Below are 17,823 nucleotides of genomic sequence, written 5' to 3'. Positions count from 1 at the left end.
ACTCCACTTCAGTAGGTTCGGCCATGAGCTTTTCTGCTCCACAGGTGCTGTCATTCGCCAGGAAAACAGAAAAGAGGAAGCCTTCGTATTTCCAAGTTTTGTCTCTGTCTAATTGGCTGGTAGTGTGACCCTATGGGCTCAGAGGAAAACGGCGCCCTTAAAGCATTGTACACCAAGTAGAATTATTGCTCTTAATCCATGAGAAAGCCTCCACCACAAGCAAACCTGCTGTGGTTAACTAAGGAGTAAGTTTCTCTGCGATAAGTAAGAGCAGTAAAGGACAAAACTCAACTGAGGTGGACTTTTTTAGATTGTGAATGGAGATTGAGGTGAAGCTGTTGTGAACATGAGAAGTCCAGTTAAGATGCGAGAAGTTTCCTCCAATGTGAGATCCATTTAGATGCGATCCACGGTAGAGATGTTGTTTAAAATCTTATTTAAGCATGGGGGTCACTTAAAAAAAAAAAATAGAATGCCTTTGTATTGTTCTAAACCAATATGAATTTCGTTCTTCCACTGAACATAAAAATATTCATAAGAAGTTTCAGTTCATGTGCTAGTCACTTTGCAATTGAAACTAAGCATAAAAGCACCATAAAAATCTTATTAAAAAAATATCAAATATTATTCTTATGATGTCACATTATGTCTAAGTGTGAGGAATAGACTTTATTTACTTAATTTACTTTACTCAATTTATATGCTGGTAAAAAATGTATAAAAAATAAAAATGTATAGCCCGATAAAAGTGTCTGCTTAACGCATAAATGTAAACATAAATGTCATTTAACTCAAATCATCTTGTGTTCCACAGAAAAAGAAATTCATAAGTGTTTGGAATGGCATGAAGATGATTCAATTATGGCCATTTTCATTTATGAGTGAACTATTCTTTTAAAAACCAAATCTCATTTATAAGTTTCACTTGCACTGTTTATGTTCTAGAGGCCAAAATCACATTTTGGCTATTGTTGTTTTCTAATACAATTAAAGCAAGCGTATAATCATATTTTAGACCTATTTTCCAGAATGTAATAGCACTTTAATTCCATTTTATAAAACTGTCAGGTTTTGACTAAATTATGCATGGCAGCACAATTAAAGTGGATGTGAGTCTCAGTGAAACAGAGAAAACAGGTTCTCTGTATCTACTGTGAGCCATTACTTGATGCATGATTGACCCTTTGTGTTTCAATAGTAACTTATTTTATTATTTAAAGTAATTGAAATCCTTTTATTGTGGCTACATTACTACCTGACACCAAAACCATTTTCATAACATTCAAAAGTTCAGAGAGCTACTGATTTGTTCTACTCAAAATAATAATAATAAAAATAAAAAAAAATCAGTCTTGTAGACTATAGACATCCTTTTTTTTTTTTATCCTGCAACAAAATATATTTTAAAATCCTTTTTCCTTTTAATGTAACTTTACATCCCACAGTGTGACTTTATATCACACAGCATGACTTTTTAATTCTACACATTATTTCACAATGGAAACATGCTTGAGATAAAGAGACATACTTGGATAAAAAAAGTAATGCACTTCTAAAATGATGTAATATATATAAATGAATATTCAAGACATTATACAAAAGTAACATTGTCTTTGAGATTACAACCCATGCGAAATAATGAGCATTCTGACAGGAAATCTCTTTTGAAAAAGAAGTCTATGACAAGTTCTGAAATCACAGTTTTAAATTACTACCCATGAAGGCCACCCACTGACTGTGCGGAAGTGAGTGACTTCAATTATATATGCATAAATGCTCAGAGAAACGTACTTGCACAACCATGAACATAAGGCATTTTTTAATCTTGAACAAGCTTGGCTCTTGTTAAAAGCTGAAATTGTTTTCTAATTCTGACCACTGACTTTTTTTTCCCTCTGTGTTTTTACCTTGACAGAGATCTTCCCCTTATCCTTTGGTAAGTGTGCAGCCAGGAACCAGTCACCTGGGAGGGGGCTGGTGACATTGAAAACCCCTGTGGTACGGTTGGGCAGCGTCCATGTCAAAGTGACAGCGAAGGAGCCTGGTACAATAGTGTCCTTTGGAAAACGCGTCTGGAGGGGGTTGATTACAGGTGGAGCTCCTGACCTGAAGTACCTGGAAACCAAGGCCACAGTTACATTTCAAGACATACTGCGGACTGTTATCTTGGATGAGATTAAATGCATCAATCATTGTTAAGAATCATTATGTTCCAGTGTGAAGCAAATATGGCTTTGAGTTTCTTATTAAAGCTGGCACAAATACTATAGGAATGAACACGCTGACATTTGTCTATTATTTGATTATTTTGGAATGTTCAAAATTGCAGTTCCATTTCAAAAATACACAATTTACATTAATGTTTTCATAAAGCGAAGCATCAAATGACCCCACAGGTATAGTAAAACCTGAAATCGTTTACAGTGTGGAGACAATCCAATGGTCCACATAAAGTAATGACTTAATAAACATACTAAGTCATTTTTTTATTAAAATCTAAAATTTCAGAAGAGGATTTTCTGAAAAATTGACAATTTTTGAAAGGTTTATATTATTAAAATTTATTTTAGCTAAATCTGAAACAACTCTACCTTTGCAGAAATCTGGGGATGTCCTCAGTTAGAAATATGCTTCATATGTACGTTAACAAGCTAAATAAATACATTTCTTTTTAAACTCACAATTTTTTTTTTACTCCTAAATGTTTTTATTCACTTATTTTTGTTAATGTATATATTATGTTTAGTGTTAGTAAGTTTCATTTGCATAATGAAATTACAATAGAAGTCAATGGGAAGCACTAAGTAAGCATCAAATCCAAAATATAGGAAAACTTAGATGTGATTTCACAAATATACGTTTCGAGTGAGTAGATGTATAAATATAACGAGTTCTATAATAAGACATACAAATGAGTCTATGTAGTGAGAAGCACGTGGTCAGAGAAAGCACGTCAAAATCAGTCCTGAATCAATTGCAAAAGAAGATGCAAAAATTCTCACTCGATCACAAGAGAGGTAATGGAGCATTGTGACCAATACTACATTATACATAAAGTAAACATGTTTAATCGTAAACAAATACTCAAACATTTAACTTAATGTTTTGATTAATGCTTACAACTGTAGAAAGACTGTAACAACGCCCCGACTAGGTTGCAATTACAAGTAAAGGGGATAAGAATAAAAGAGACCAAAATCATTCACTCACATCAGACATAGTCAACACAAAACCACAACATGCTCTCCTTCATTTTGACATGGGAGCACAAGGCCATGAAAGTAAAAAGTCTTCCCTCAGTCTCTAGCCTGTCAGTCAAGAGACAGACACAGTCAGACAACAGGAGCCTGCAACATATCATGCCATGACACTTTTTCTAAAAGACTTCACTGTCTGCAATTATTTTTGCTCAGTGCACTGCTTTGTGTCTCCAGTAGTTTGTCAGTCACAGCCCTGACAATCCTTGGGTTGAAAAAAGTCCCCGTATTAAAGGTTTCACAACAAAGCCTCTCAATTACTCTTTCACTCTCCGTATCTCTAATTTTAAATTTAGAAATGGCTTTTTGAGACAACTAAAAATGGCAAAAGTCAGCACAACCACATGTGTAATAAAGTCACACAATGACACAATGGTCACACAATGGTACCCATGATGAAAACTGATATCACTATGTGACACATTTTAGTGTTCACAAATGGATTTAACCCCATCACTGTGCACAGCTAGCTAAACACTCACCAAAAGGATATTAAAATGAAGAAAATGTCTCAATAAAGAATGAAAATCTTGGGGAAACAAAACAACAACAAAAACAACAGGAAATTATATTATAAAAAGTCAACACTTATATGTTTTATATGCTTATAATGTATTTTCTTTATGTGATTTCTTTGTGGATTTCTTCTTTGTGAAACATGTTTGACATGCAATCTTCAGAGATGATCATGCTAACCCAGGGGTCCAGGATCCTTGACAGGTAATAACTCAAAATATTGCTGCTGAGGCTCTGTAGGGTTTATTGTATAAGTCATCTTTGCCTTTTTGTTCTCTGAGTCCGTGCACCTAAAAGATCCTCATCCAGTGTATTATTCTGATGGAGACCCCATACTGCTCACGTGAATGTGACAACTTGACTTATACTATTAAAGCCCAAGCTTGTGTTCTGTCTTGTCAGAGTTACGATCCTAGGTATTTGTTTTGTCCGGATTCCTCCTCCCGTCAGCAGATCCCAAAACCCTCCGTTTACTGTGTGCGTTTGATGATGATTTAATTTGGTTCTGTTTTAGGAGCGTAGGGGTGTCCTATCATTTACTTTGATCTGGTTTGTGATTTGTTTATTTATAGGGAGTTAGGGAAGTTACTTTGTAATTTTGTTTATTCCCTGATTAGGTCATTTATATATGTTTGGTTATAAGTTTATTTTGTTTATTATTTTGGCCTTGGGGCACCCTGAAGTCGTTGCTCCTTAATTTAATTATTCTTTCCACTTTAAATAAATTATACTTTTGTGGAACTTAGTTTTGTGTTGTTGGTGATCTGTCGGCTGGGGCTGGTTTCCTGTTACCATCAACAAAATGCTTGCCAAGCCCGTCCTGATAATAGGGGACGTAACAGTCAGATAGATATTTTCAGCACTGGATAATGATTTTTACTAAGGCACTGCTTTGTAGTTCAGAGGGAGTGTTCTAATATAAACACTCTGCACAGACTGCCAGCTATGGTGCTTGGTTATTTTCTAACAATGTTTAATATTAACTTCACCCAAAAATTCACCCAAAATTAATTACCAACTTCATAGGAACAGATCTGGAGAAAATACCAGTATATCACTTGCTCAGCAATGGACCCTCTACACTGAACGGGTGCCGTCAGAATAAGACCAAGCAGAAGATAAAAACATCACAAAATCACAAATAATCCATATGACTAGTTTATGTTTTATGAAGCGAAAAACTGTTCTGGCAAACTTATGATTCCTGTATATTACTTATATTACCAGTGAAAAATCGTCTTGTGAATCAGGAAAGAAATATGCACAGATCAAGCACAATTTACAAGCAAAAACAGATCAAAACAATTGTCTGTGGACTTTTTCACTGGAGGAAGTGTTTTTATGGATTATAGACTCATAGTTTTCCCTGAATTGACGGTTTAAAGTTAAATTAGCAATATCACATGAGTAGACATGATAAGGCTGTATATCTTGATGATATGGCTGGATGTTAAAAATATATGATAAAAATTGTGTCAGCAGTAAAACATTGTTGTTCATGATTCTAAAAATGATTCTAATCTTATAATTAACTACTACTAACAAACTGAACTTTGTAAATTGTTACCAATTTTATTCTTAATTTTCTAAAAAGATAATTGACAACACCAGTGTTGAGTATGGTGCAATACACTGACACAGGACTTACATACACATACACAAATGATCACAGCAGAAGACCTGTCTGTTTTTCTAATTAACTTAGCATTTAATGAACATTTCCCTGGGACTGAACGAATGAACCTGATGAAGCTACCATGCATCCTTTAAATGCTCTTATCTATACAGTTCACACAAGGTATCATATATTATACAATGTTTTGCTCCTAAAGCCTGGCTTCATCATCTTTTGCAGAGCATGTGGTGCTTTGTAGGTGACCCAATTATTTATGCATGTTAGCAAACCACATCCAAACATATTACTGCCAAGCTCATCAAAGCAATACAGAGCTGTCCTAAGATAAGTGTCCAAACAGCAAACAGATCATCATAATCTGATCAACATGCTCTGTATGTCTGTGCATTTCCTCACAATGTTTAAGGTCCCTAGTTGTCAATTAGGCTAGAGAGAGTTTGAATCAAGGTGAAAACAAGGTTTGGTAAGGAGGCAAGTTTGGCTGCAAAAATAATAGTACAAATGAGCACTCAGAAAAGTGGAGAAAAGGGAGAAAAGAGTGACATTAATTAGTACTATGACTGTCAATCCATTAAAACAAATGTAATCAAGTAAACTGATTAATCAAATAAATAGCATATAATTCCATTTATCAGTATATCCTAAGTGACGGTAATTTGAAGATAAGCAGGTAGACGTGCTCACAGCATATTTTGGGAATGAATATCCACAGTATCGTTATCGTAGGGCTAGATTTTTAGAACAAACATTATCTTCTGGTCCATCAACAATTTACAACGCTTGTGTGTATGATGCAACAAGCTAAATGAAATCTCTATGGAAAATAATACTCTGACTAACCTGGTACACAAAGCACTACACAACTGTAGTTTCTGACCCTCACTTGTCACATAGATTAAAGGTCAAACAATATTTACACATTTTAAACAGCCAATCAGATTTTTTAAATTATATATTTTAAATTTTAATCTGGACTAAAAATGAGAGCCCAGAAAAGATATCTACAAGTAGTTTCAGAATTTTTATATTCGTGTTCTATTGTACTATTGTTTTATTGCATTAAAGTGTCCCTATTATAAATTTTAGAAAATTATCTCTCATGCAGTGTGTAACACAGCTCTAAGTGATTGAATACACACTGCAAAGTTTTAAATCTGAAAGTACACCGTGTGTGCCAAGTGTTTTTTTTACCTTGCATGCATGTCTACATGTGGTTGGGGACTCCCAAAACCAAACTATGACCCTTTCTTAATCCATAACAGGGGTACTTTAAAATGTTTAAGGATATTTTTAATATGGTGATAAAGTTTAAGGGATATTGTGACATGAAAATTAGAAAATTAGATATGAAACATGTCTACAGCATTATTTTATTTTATTTTTTAACTCAATACATTGTTATCTTTGAACATGGTATCAATCAAACACATCTCATTCAACTTATCAGCTTGTTATCAGCTCTAATACCTGAAATGGGTCTGTCAGATAGCCTAAGAGAGATATCCAATGGGAACAGTGCTCACTAGATTCAGGTCAACATCTCATTAGAGACTGTAAAACCAAAAATGAGAAAGAAAACTGAGGCTGTCCGTGACTAATTTTATTTTATATTTTTTTCAGTTTTTTGATCAGGAGGCAAGAATAAATAGTTTGAAACTTTTTTATATATAATTAAGTCTACTAAACTAAAATGCAAAATTGACTGCCATAATTATCACCTTTGAAACCATGTCAAGCCTATTTCAAAGACTACAAAGATTTAGTTCATAAAAAACACATGCAATCTTCTTCACAGTAAACCAAAAAAGAAGTTAACTTTGTAAAGATCATGAGCTCACTCTCTATCTCTGCATGTAACCCGTGGTAAACTTTGAGGTTAAAATGAAAACTCTGACATGCAGCCTTTGCGTTTTTGTCACTCATCTCCTAGTTTATGTCTTGATTAGGTCTGTTGACAATCTCATCACCTAGATCCTGCATTATGCAAATAAATGCTATAAATCTAGCTGTTCTTGTTCTTGCATTTGTTTAAACAAACAGGCAGATTGAGTGCTGGAGATGAATTGAGGTGAGTTGATTTCCATCGGTGTTTTGCTGTCTTGCATTACCATGCCTCATGCATTGAATCCCTGGTCCCTCTGCGAGCATACGAGATGAATTAGACCTTAAGATCATTAATGTGCATGACACATGCTGTCTTATTATTGATGAGGGAGGGATAAGGCAAAGACTCCAGGCTTCAGCCAGGAGGTCAGACACAAACAGACTGGAGCATCCCAGCTGTGACCTTAATTATAATCTGAATCCGAATATTACATCACTTATCCCTAAAATCCACATTGCACATTGATTATCTGATGTGGTGTGTCAGTTTCACGTAAGAAGGCTTCCCAAAAGCATTGGCTTGATGTTTGAAGGATGATCCGGCGAAAAGGGACTGCTGGGAGCACCTCAGGAGCTCAGAAGTTTCTACCCAGGCGTCAGGGTTTGTATGGGTTTCAATTAGAGTTGTCATGGCCTGTCCGGCAGCATCATATTGATCTATGGGCTGTAGAGCAGGGGCTGTTATCCACTAGACCCAGTCGTCCTGCTTTCTCCCATTTCTATATCTTATCCTCCCACTTTATCTCTCCCCCGACTCCAAGTACAGCCTGTTTTAATTTCCATCTCTCTATGGCACCCCCTGCCTGCTATCTGACAGCTGAATCGACAGAATTAAGCCCTGCCTTGTTCATTATGAAAACAGCAAGAAGACCTCATGACAAAACTTTGCGCCGTCAATGATCTGATTCTGTACGCATAAACAGTGCAATCTATGGAGGCACATCTATCTATCTATCTATCTATACATTCATCTTTCTTTCTATCTTTATGTCTGTGTTCATCCATTTATCCATCTTTGTCTTCTTCTTTCCTTCCATCCATCCACCTATCCATATATCATTCATATAGCTGTCTATCCTGCCATCCTTCTGTGTAGCCATCATTCTATCTTTCCATCTATTTTAGATTCCATTTTCCCAGTCTGATTGTTAGATGTGCCTATAACACTGTTTTATTCAATATAGGGGATTATTTTATTTTATTTATTTTTTTATCACAGGCAGGCCATTTATATATACTTGACAGGCCCCAAAGACACATATTTCATTATCGCTCAAACTGGAACATAGGCGCACTTACTGTAATTATGAAAGGCAATATGTTCCCCTGGAGTTATGACTGACATTATGGGCCCTATCTTGCACCCAGCGCAATTGACTTTGTACACCTACGCATGTGTCATTCCTATTTTGCACCCGCGCAAAGCGCGCTTTTCCCTCCACAGACGCACGTCGCTAAACTAGCGAATGAACTTGCGCTCCCTGGGCGGTTCAGCGCAAAAAAGGAGGCGTGTTCCGGCGCAAACAATCCCTGGTGCTATTTTGCTGTTCCATTAAACAATTGCGCCACTGACCAGAAAAAACCTAGTCTAAAGTCAGTGGCGCGTTGCGCGTTGTTCATTATGCTATTTTAAGGGCGCATGCTTGACCATAATGTATAGCGTGCACAACGCGCATACACTTTGCTCATGTAATCTACACAGATGCAACAGTTATTTTTGCAAATCATAAATTGTTACACTAAAATAATATTAACACATGAGATGACGGAAATCATTGTGGTGTGCCACGAAGATGTGAACAAAATAGGCATAGGCCTAAATCTAGCTTACAAATTATTCAGGCTAATTATTCTCCCATCCCCATACAACACAACTTCTCTGTCTTTCACTGCTCTTACAAGAACATCAGTCTTCTCGGCTGTGAACCGCTCCTGGCGTGCGCCTGGTAAATACGCCATAATAATAGCAATCCATAATGGAACTTGCGCACCTGCTTTTAAAGGGAATGTTGGATGACGCTCTGATTGGTTTATTTCACGTTACGCCCAAACCACACCTATGAATAATGAAGCTGCTTCAGACCAACCCACTTTAGATTTGCGCCGGGCGCAAGAGCCATTTGTCCCGCCGGGAAAATAGCAACAGCGCCGAAACCCGCCCACAAAGTTACTTGCGCTTCGCGCTTTGACACTTGCGTTTCAGATCGTTAAAATAGGGCCCTATGAGTTTAAAATATGTCCTTCCGAAGTTAACACTGAGATCACTGTTTATACTGCAACTTTCTCATGTAGCTTTCCCTTGAGGCCACCAGAGAGAGGATCCAGTATGGGTTGTGTCAAAAATTTGATTGATGAGGGTCATAAAAGCCATCTGTTCTGGACACCTGTTTGTACACCCCCCACCCCTCGCCGTACACCCCCGGTGACCTAGATATGAACTTACGACCCTAAGAAGGAATTTCGGTGAGGGAGGGGAAAATGTGTTGGATTCTATGTGCTTTTTTTTTTTTTAAACTGTGGAAAGGGTGAAATCATGAAAATGGTATAAGGGAAGTTTTTATTAAGGTTTTAAGTACACAGTGCATATCAAGAAAAAAGGTTATAAACACATACGAAACGATGTAATGATTGTTTTCGTAGTTGGAAAAGTGTAAAACCGTTGTTAAAGTTGTAACAAATAAAAAAGAAAAAAAAAATAGGTTACTGGTTATTTATCTAAAACAACTAAACAAGTCAAAACCATCAGATGTGTTTTCTTTAAGCAACACGTGAAAAAGATGTGAGAGCTTGTAAAAATTTAAAAAGGTGTTTTGTTACCAGCTAGAAAAGAAAGCATTTAGCATTTGTACCTTACCTCAAACTGAAAAAGAAATGAATGTAAAGCGGCGATACAAACCAGAAAACTTGGTGTTTGTCATAATGTGAGAAAAAGTTAAAACAAAAGAAAAAAGATGGTAGGCATTACGCGATCTAAAATAAAATCCATCAGACAAGAAACTTGTCAAATCTATGTTGTACTTTACCACTAACCACCATTTTAATAAAAAAAATCGAGAGTGTTACTGACAGAGAGTTAGACGAAAGAAAAAAAGATCTCACAGCAAAGTGTCAAGGCATCTCCGTTGAGCGAAACTGACAGTACCGCAGACACAGTTAGAATGAGGCTCGGGGAATGCTCCGGAAAAAACCACGCCTCCGGCGCTAGAGACTGCCCCGCTGTAGACTGATAACAGCATCAAATAGATTTAAATGTTAAAATAATTAAACTAAGTAGTTTTTAATAAATAGACATCAGGTCTTAATTAGTGAAAACTTTAAATCCGTTTAAACATAAGATCAATTTGTACTTTTTAAATGATGTAGCTTTATGCGATTTTTATTTACTTTTAGTCTTAAAAAATACAAAATAAAAAAATAATAATAAAAAACAGCACTGAAAAAAGCATTATTTGTTTTTAATGTATTAAGTTAATTACGCTAATCTACGACTAGTCTAAATTTAGACTATTGCCGTCGATATATCTTTTATTTTTGTCAAGCTTAATTTCTCAAGCTATGACAATTAACACACAAACACACTTTCCTTCTGGCCAGTTTGTAAGTTTGTGTCGCGTTATCTAGTAAATAAAACAGACATATGTAGTTAAAAGTATCCCCATTTAACAATATGACAGGAAAGAAATATCTCGTCTCAGGTCGTGCAGCAAAACGTGACCGCGCCGGGCATCTGGTGTCTGTGTGATGTCACCTGCATATCAGTTAGACATCAGCGGGGGTAAAAACATCTAAAGGTTTTGGGGGTTTGCAACTCAACTGTAATCTAATTAGTTTTCCGAGGGGTTCTGGTGTTGTAAACGGTCTGCTGCAGGTAACCATAAAATGGTTTATGGTTTAGGCCTGTGATCGTGAGGTTATCTGACAGTTCATTTAGGGGTCAAATGGGTGTGAAATCTTTTAACAAGTCAGACCATATAGGAAGATGTAATTTAATTCGAGTTAATTTAGTTTATTTTAGTTACATTTATAATTTTTATTAACCCCTAGATCTTTCAACCTTAACATAAATGTACCGAGAATGCAAACAAGTGCACAAACACAACCATACAATCATAAACACACACACACACACACACACACACACACACACACACACACACACACACCCAGCCACCCATTCACACTTTCCTTCTACCGAGTTTGTGTCGTGTTATCTAGTAATTAAACCATACATATGTAGTTAAAAGTATCCCCATTTAACAAAATGACAGGTAAGAAATATCTCGTCTCAGATTGAAACGTGACAAACTTAGTAGTGATTCTTTGAATCCTGTTTATCAACTCTTTGAGATACTTAATCATTGAAACATTTCTATAGTCACATCTTTATTTAACATTTTCTAAAATGAGATCTGGTTTATTTCTATATTAAGTGTAAGTAAGTTGTATTCTTTCGTTGTCATATCTTTTACATTTTATTAAAATAGGTTCAACTGATTCAGGAAGATCACATTTAACACAAAGTCCAGACACATGTTTTTCCTCTTATAAATAATGACTGATTAAGTGCAATGTGTCCAATTCTATGGCGAGAGCTTCCTTTCTATCCCCAAAATTCTCCTTTCATTAAATTTGATGTCTGACATTTTAATGTTTTTATCTGATCCACTACCTTCTATTCCTATATGTGCAGGTATCTATACAAAATAAATATTTGTTTTTGGTTGTATTCTGAACAAACTCTGTAAAATGAATGACAAATTGTCTTGTTGAAGATTCGCCACACTTTAAACTAGTACTGCAAATGAGCCTGAACATATGACTACTTTAGGTATATTAATGTGTTCACCCCACTGAAGAGCCAAAAATATGACAATCATTTCTGTAGTATAAACAGACGGATGATTAGATGTTCTTTCAGGTATTCTATACCTACCCACTTGGAACATATGTGTCCTGTTTCAGGATCTTTAGTTACATCTATGTATATGAGTTACTTTAAAACTATATGCTCTTTATTTTTCATCTAAACAAAAGTCCTTGATGTTTTATTTTATTTTAATAAGCCATTCAAACTTACTTTAGTAGCCTAAATCATTGAATATGTCTTTTATTTTCTTAATATCAACTTCTGGCACGAAATTCTACATTCATAAATGTATGTTTCTCAAAACTCCCCGCGTTTGGTGGCATTTAAAGAGGAATTTGTGATGTATTTGGAGACGTTAAAAGAAATGAAAAGTCTCAAAGCAAGATTTTTGTATTCTTCATTAAAGGACTTTGGTTTTTTCTTAATGTGAAAATCTGTTACTCCCCTACTTTTTCATTCTTTATCTTTTTCTTCAGTGTTGTTTTATTTATTTTACATTTATTTTGTTTTATGATGTACAGAGTGTGAACGAAAATTGAGTGTAATCTCAGACCATATTTGTAAATCTACCAGTAATGTACGCCTTTATGTTTTTAATGTTTAAAGCATCGAATAAAAAAGAAAAAAACACCCACTAACACATCCCCCTAACACCTCCCTAATAACGTTGGTCACAAAGGTTTAAAGGTATGTTAAAAGAGTTAAACAAAGTAAAGTTTTTAATAAAAAACACATCAGTTCTTATTTAATGAAAACATTCTACCTGGTTTTAATATTAGACCGATGTTTTTACTTAAAAATTAGGTTAACCTATACCATTTTATTTTCATCTCAACAAAAATTCCTTGTTGGAAAAAATTGTTGTTTTATTTCATTTTAATAAGTCACTCACACATACTTTAGTAGTCTAAATCCTTGAATACGTCTTTTATTTTGTCAGTATTAACTTCTATCATTGCTATATCGTTGCTATATCAATTAAAACAAGCGTTTAGGCATACACAAATCTAACTGGAATGAAATGTTTTGGAATGTCTTTGATTTTCTTACCAAAGAAACTTTAACAACATTACAGGAGAGGCTAAATATTTCATCTCAAGTAGTGCCTAGAAACGTGTCTGGTGTCTGGAATCTGATGTCTTTGGGTTTTACTGTTACGACCATATCAGCGAAGATTGTAAAACATCTAAAGGTTTTTGGGGTTTCCAACTCAGCTGTTATCTAATTAGTTTTCCGGGGGTTCTGGTATTGTAAATGGTCTGCTGCAGGTAACCATAAAATGGTTTATGGTTTAGGCCTGTGATCGTGAGGTTATCTGACAGTTCATTTAGTGGGTCAAATGGGTGTGAAATCTTTTAACAAGTCAGACCATATAGGAAGATGTAATTTAATTCGAGTTAATTTAGTTTATTTTAGTTACATTTATAATTTTTATTAACCCCTAGATCTTTCAACCTCAACATAATTGTACCGAGAATGCAAACAAGTGCACAAACACAACCATACAATCATAAACACACACACACACACACACACACACACACACACACACACACACAAATGTAAACATTACAGAAAACATGAACATGCAAACTAAATAAATACTAATATACACTCAAACAAGTAAAAAAATACACAAACAAACAAAATAGGTCACAAACACGAACATATCTATATAAGATTGAAAATGAATTGTCCTAAGTTTTCTTTGAAACCAAAAGTGTTTGTTGGTACAAATGTCTGACAGAAATGTATACAATAGATTAGACGTCCTTTCTCACTTTCCAAATGGTGTTGTTAACCATGATGTTTAAAATAGTTTTAAAAAAGTATTATTTTTTAGCTTTCATGCAGGATTCATGTCAGCACTCAAGTGTTTTAACAAGAGTCCAGAGACAGATGAAAATAGATGTGTGAAGAAAAAAAAAATGTAAGAGGTTTTTAAGGATAGACTAAATGGTTTAGATTGTTTAAAACAATTGAGTTTACGCATTTCTCTTGAATGTGTGTACGGTAACCGCTGCATACATGAAACAGAACAAATACATAACTCATAAACGCATTGTGGTTAATAAAAAAAGACTTATTTATCTAGCATAACTTACCTTCTTTTCATAACAATAAACACTCTTATGACTTTAACAACTGCAAACAAACGGTTTGGTTGGAAAAAAAATAAAAAATAAAAACATATTGTGTTTTCTTAGTTAGAATGCTTATAGTTTGTAGTAAAATCACATATATAAGCTAAAAAAAAATTTCTTCCAAACCATGCTGCTTTCACACACACACACACACACACACACACACACACACACACACACACACACACACACACCTCACAAAACTGTCAACAAGGACCTTGAGTTTTTGTTATAACGTTTAGCTGTAGCTGAGACCTTGGTGGAATTATTTATGTACAGTTTTGGGGAGGTTACTATGAACGTTGTAATAGTTTATAGATCACAAATTAACCCATTTAATATCTAAAAGTTTAAAAAGTAATGTAACTGATAACATTTGATTACATGTTTTAAGACTTGTAATGTGTTCAACCGTTAATCTTTTGAAACGTGTAAACAGGACAGGGGTTAACATTAGAGTACTCAACAACTAATGACCGTCAGACTTTTCAAATCCTTCATTACTTAAATTAGGATTGTGATCATTTCATTTTAAAGCACAAACACCACGAAATCAGATTTGCTTGGAGATTAAATACATATTTAAAAACACAACAAGAAAGTTCAACAGCTATGATACTGTTTTTTAAATCAGGTTTTTGCACATCTATGAAGGGAAATACCATGGCATCTAACAACGGTTGGTAAATCGGTTCAATTTAACAAATAAATATACATCGGCCAAATAGAAAATAAGCATACGTCTTTAACTCATGAAACATCTGACTCAATTTAATTATTTTTCTCACTGACTGTAACTGATTACATTTATTTTTAATCAAATGATATAATTTAAATATATGTAACTAGTTGATCCCCTAACACTGATTATGCGTTCTAACAAGAATAGTTGGTGAAAGAGTTCATTACCCTCTTTAACTTTAAAAATGCGTACAATGTCCACAAACAAGGGCTTGCTCTTAAAACAAGCTCCAGACACCGACTTGGAAGCATCGTAACAAGTATAGCCATTGCAGAAATTTGTTATAGAGATTCAGTAAGTTAAACTCTGGATGCACGATTGACCGACTTACGTTTGCCATATTATTACTTTTTCTAAAGATAAAGACAATTATTTGGTTTCAGGACACACGAATCCTAACGCCCAACGGTTCACAAGATAACATGACAACGGTTGCTCAATTACAGCATAGTCACCCCATTTTAGCCTGTTTTAGCGCATGTATATCGTATTATTGTTGAATATAGTCGTTTGATCTAAATATGTATTAACAATTATTTTTGATTGTTGTTATATGTATTATATGTTTTTGTTTTACAAATGTAATATGTTTACCTAATACCTCATTCAAGCTATGTAGATCTTCAGGTCAGGGAACTACAATACCCATCACACACCTCAGGCTTCAAACATGCCCGTCATGAATACATACTCATATAAATAAATAAAACTAAATAAAAAGACTCATATTCTTTTCTGTGATCTGTTTTAGTGATGCAAAGTTCGATTCACTTCTGAAAAATTATTTATTTGGACAGTTTGGTTCAATGAACCGATTCATAGGGTCCTTAAGTCGTTTTTGCAGTTACGTAGTACACTTTTTTTTTCTTCTAACAACTGAAGAGTCATTTTTATTTCTGTGAATCATCTAAATAAATGTAATTGTGTGAACACGTATTGTTGGTTATTATCTTTTGTTCATTTAAGTTAATTCTGAATCGTCTAAATAAAGTTAACTGTGTGAACACACATTAGCGGTTATTGTCTTTTGTTCATTTAAGTTAATTCTGAATCATCTAAAAAAAAAAAAAGTTAATTGTGTGAACACATGTTGGTGGTTATTATCTTTTGTTAATTTAAGTTAGTGATGTTTGTGTTTGCAGTTTTACTCACAGTGTCTCTGTCGTTGTTTAGCTTAAACATCAGTTTTTAGTCAGTTACAAAAGTGTCAGGCATTAAGTTTTTGTATTTTTAATTCACCTAATTATGACAGAGTTACAGGTTTCGGGTGTTTTTGAAAGTGTAAGCGGTGAAAACTTAAATGTGACCGTCGAGTAACGTTAGCTACTCAAACGAAGACAAATTGTGTAAGTGTTCATTAAGATGCAGAAATGAAAATAAGCGTACAAATATTCATAATGACAAGTACAATATAACCTAAAAACACTATAGACCCCCCCCTGCTAAGTATACCTAAAATTTTCTAGAGCGGTGAGATATTTACATTTCCTGTACATTTATTCATTTAGCAGACGCTTTATCCAAAGTGACTTACAGATGAGGACGGTGGAAGCAATCAAAAAACAACAAAAAGAGCAATGATATATAAATGTTTTAACAAGTCTCAGTTAGGTTAACACAGTACACGTACCATGGGATTTTAAATAGTATCATAAATAAAAAGAAAACAGATTGAATAAAAAAAGAATAGAGCAAGCTAGTGTTAGAGGTCTTTACACATACACACACACACACACACACACACACACACACGCATAAATAGATATAAACCGCAATGTTTTTCATAGCGTTACACTTTGAACGATATGTTTCCATGACATTGTTAGCTCTTTCTGTTTGAATCTATTTACAGCAGTTTTCACCATCCTAATTGTAATGGTTTGGTCTTATGCTTAGGGCCTTATACGTTGTATTTTCCAGTTTTTGCTCTCGTGTTAGTGGGTCTCTTTGTTCATACAAATAAATATTTTTTCGGATTTGGGTATTAAAATATTGCTTTAAACATCGTCTTCATTCGAGACGTTTACTTAACATCATTATATCATCCTAGTTTAGATATAATATATGTTGATTATTAATTATTATTGTTAATTGTTAACAAACAAAAAAGTTGCTGAACTCAGAGAACAGAATAGCGAGTGAAGTGGATCAATCTTTTATTTCAACACTATATTGTTGAATATACATCGATGTAGTGAAGAAAATTATCAAATTGTCATTAAAAACAAATAGTACTCATGACATTACAGGCAATCTAACCAGAATATAAAATCTCTGCAGATTAACATGTTTTGGTCCAATATAAAATCAACCAACGCTGCAACAATTTCACAGGTCATAGAATCATAATTTTTGGCAGCCAACAGCACACATTGATCTGTTATAGATGTGCACAGATAGAGAACGTCATTAACGTCCATCTCATCTTCACATTCAGACATCACTTCCAGAATTTTACGTGCAGAAACATGCACCGGGTCCCTCCCGGTTAAAAATATGCTCGTCAAATCAGGCCATGTATATTTCAGTCTTCTTACAAGTTTCATTTGGTTACTGAGATTTGTTTCCCGCTTGCTATCGCCCGTACAATCGTGATTTGGGTCGCATTCCTTCTTGAGGATCTTTTGCATCAGTCTGATCATCTGTCCTCTGTAGTGTAGTTTAAAATCAGGGTCGATAATGTCTTTGACAAAACTGGTGTTTGCCGCAGCGCACTCCAGTTTTTCGACCTCATCAGCCCCGCTCCATTTACCCTCCATGGGTCAGTTGTGCAGCGT

General features: G+C 34.7%; 1 protein-coding gene across 1 annotated transcript in view; it reads right to left on the bottom strand.

Annotated features, from left to right (window-relative positions):
• LOC113078814 (transmembrane protein 8B-like) overlaps window positions 1-17,823 on the bottom strand; it is a 126,331-nt gene that overhangs the window by 62,650 nt on the left and 45,858 nt on the right. The window contains exon 3 of the mRNA XM_026251130.1: window positions 1,908-2,115. Coding sequence (XP_026106915.1) covers window positions 1,908-2,115 — 208 coding nt within the window. The remainder of the gene's footprint in view (window positions 1-1,907; window positions 2,116-17,823) is intronic.

This window comes from Carassius auratus, chromosome 5 (assembly GCF_003368295.1).
Source record: "Carassius auratus strain Wakin chromosome 5, ASM336829v1, whole genome shotgun sequence".
NCBI lineage: Eukaryota > Metazoa > Chordata > Actinopteri > Cypriniformes > Cyprinidae > Carassius > Carassius auratus.
Note: the sequence above shows the minus strand (reverse complement) of the source record. Positions and strands in the feature narration are given on the sequence as shown.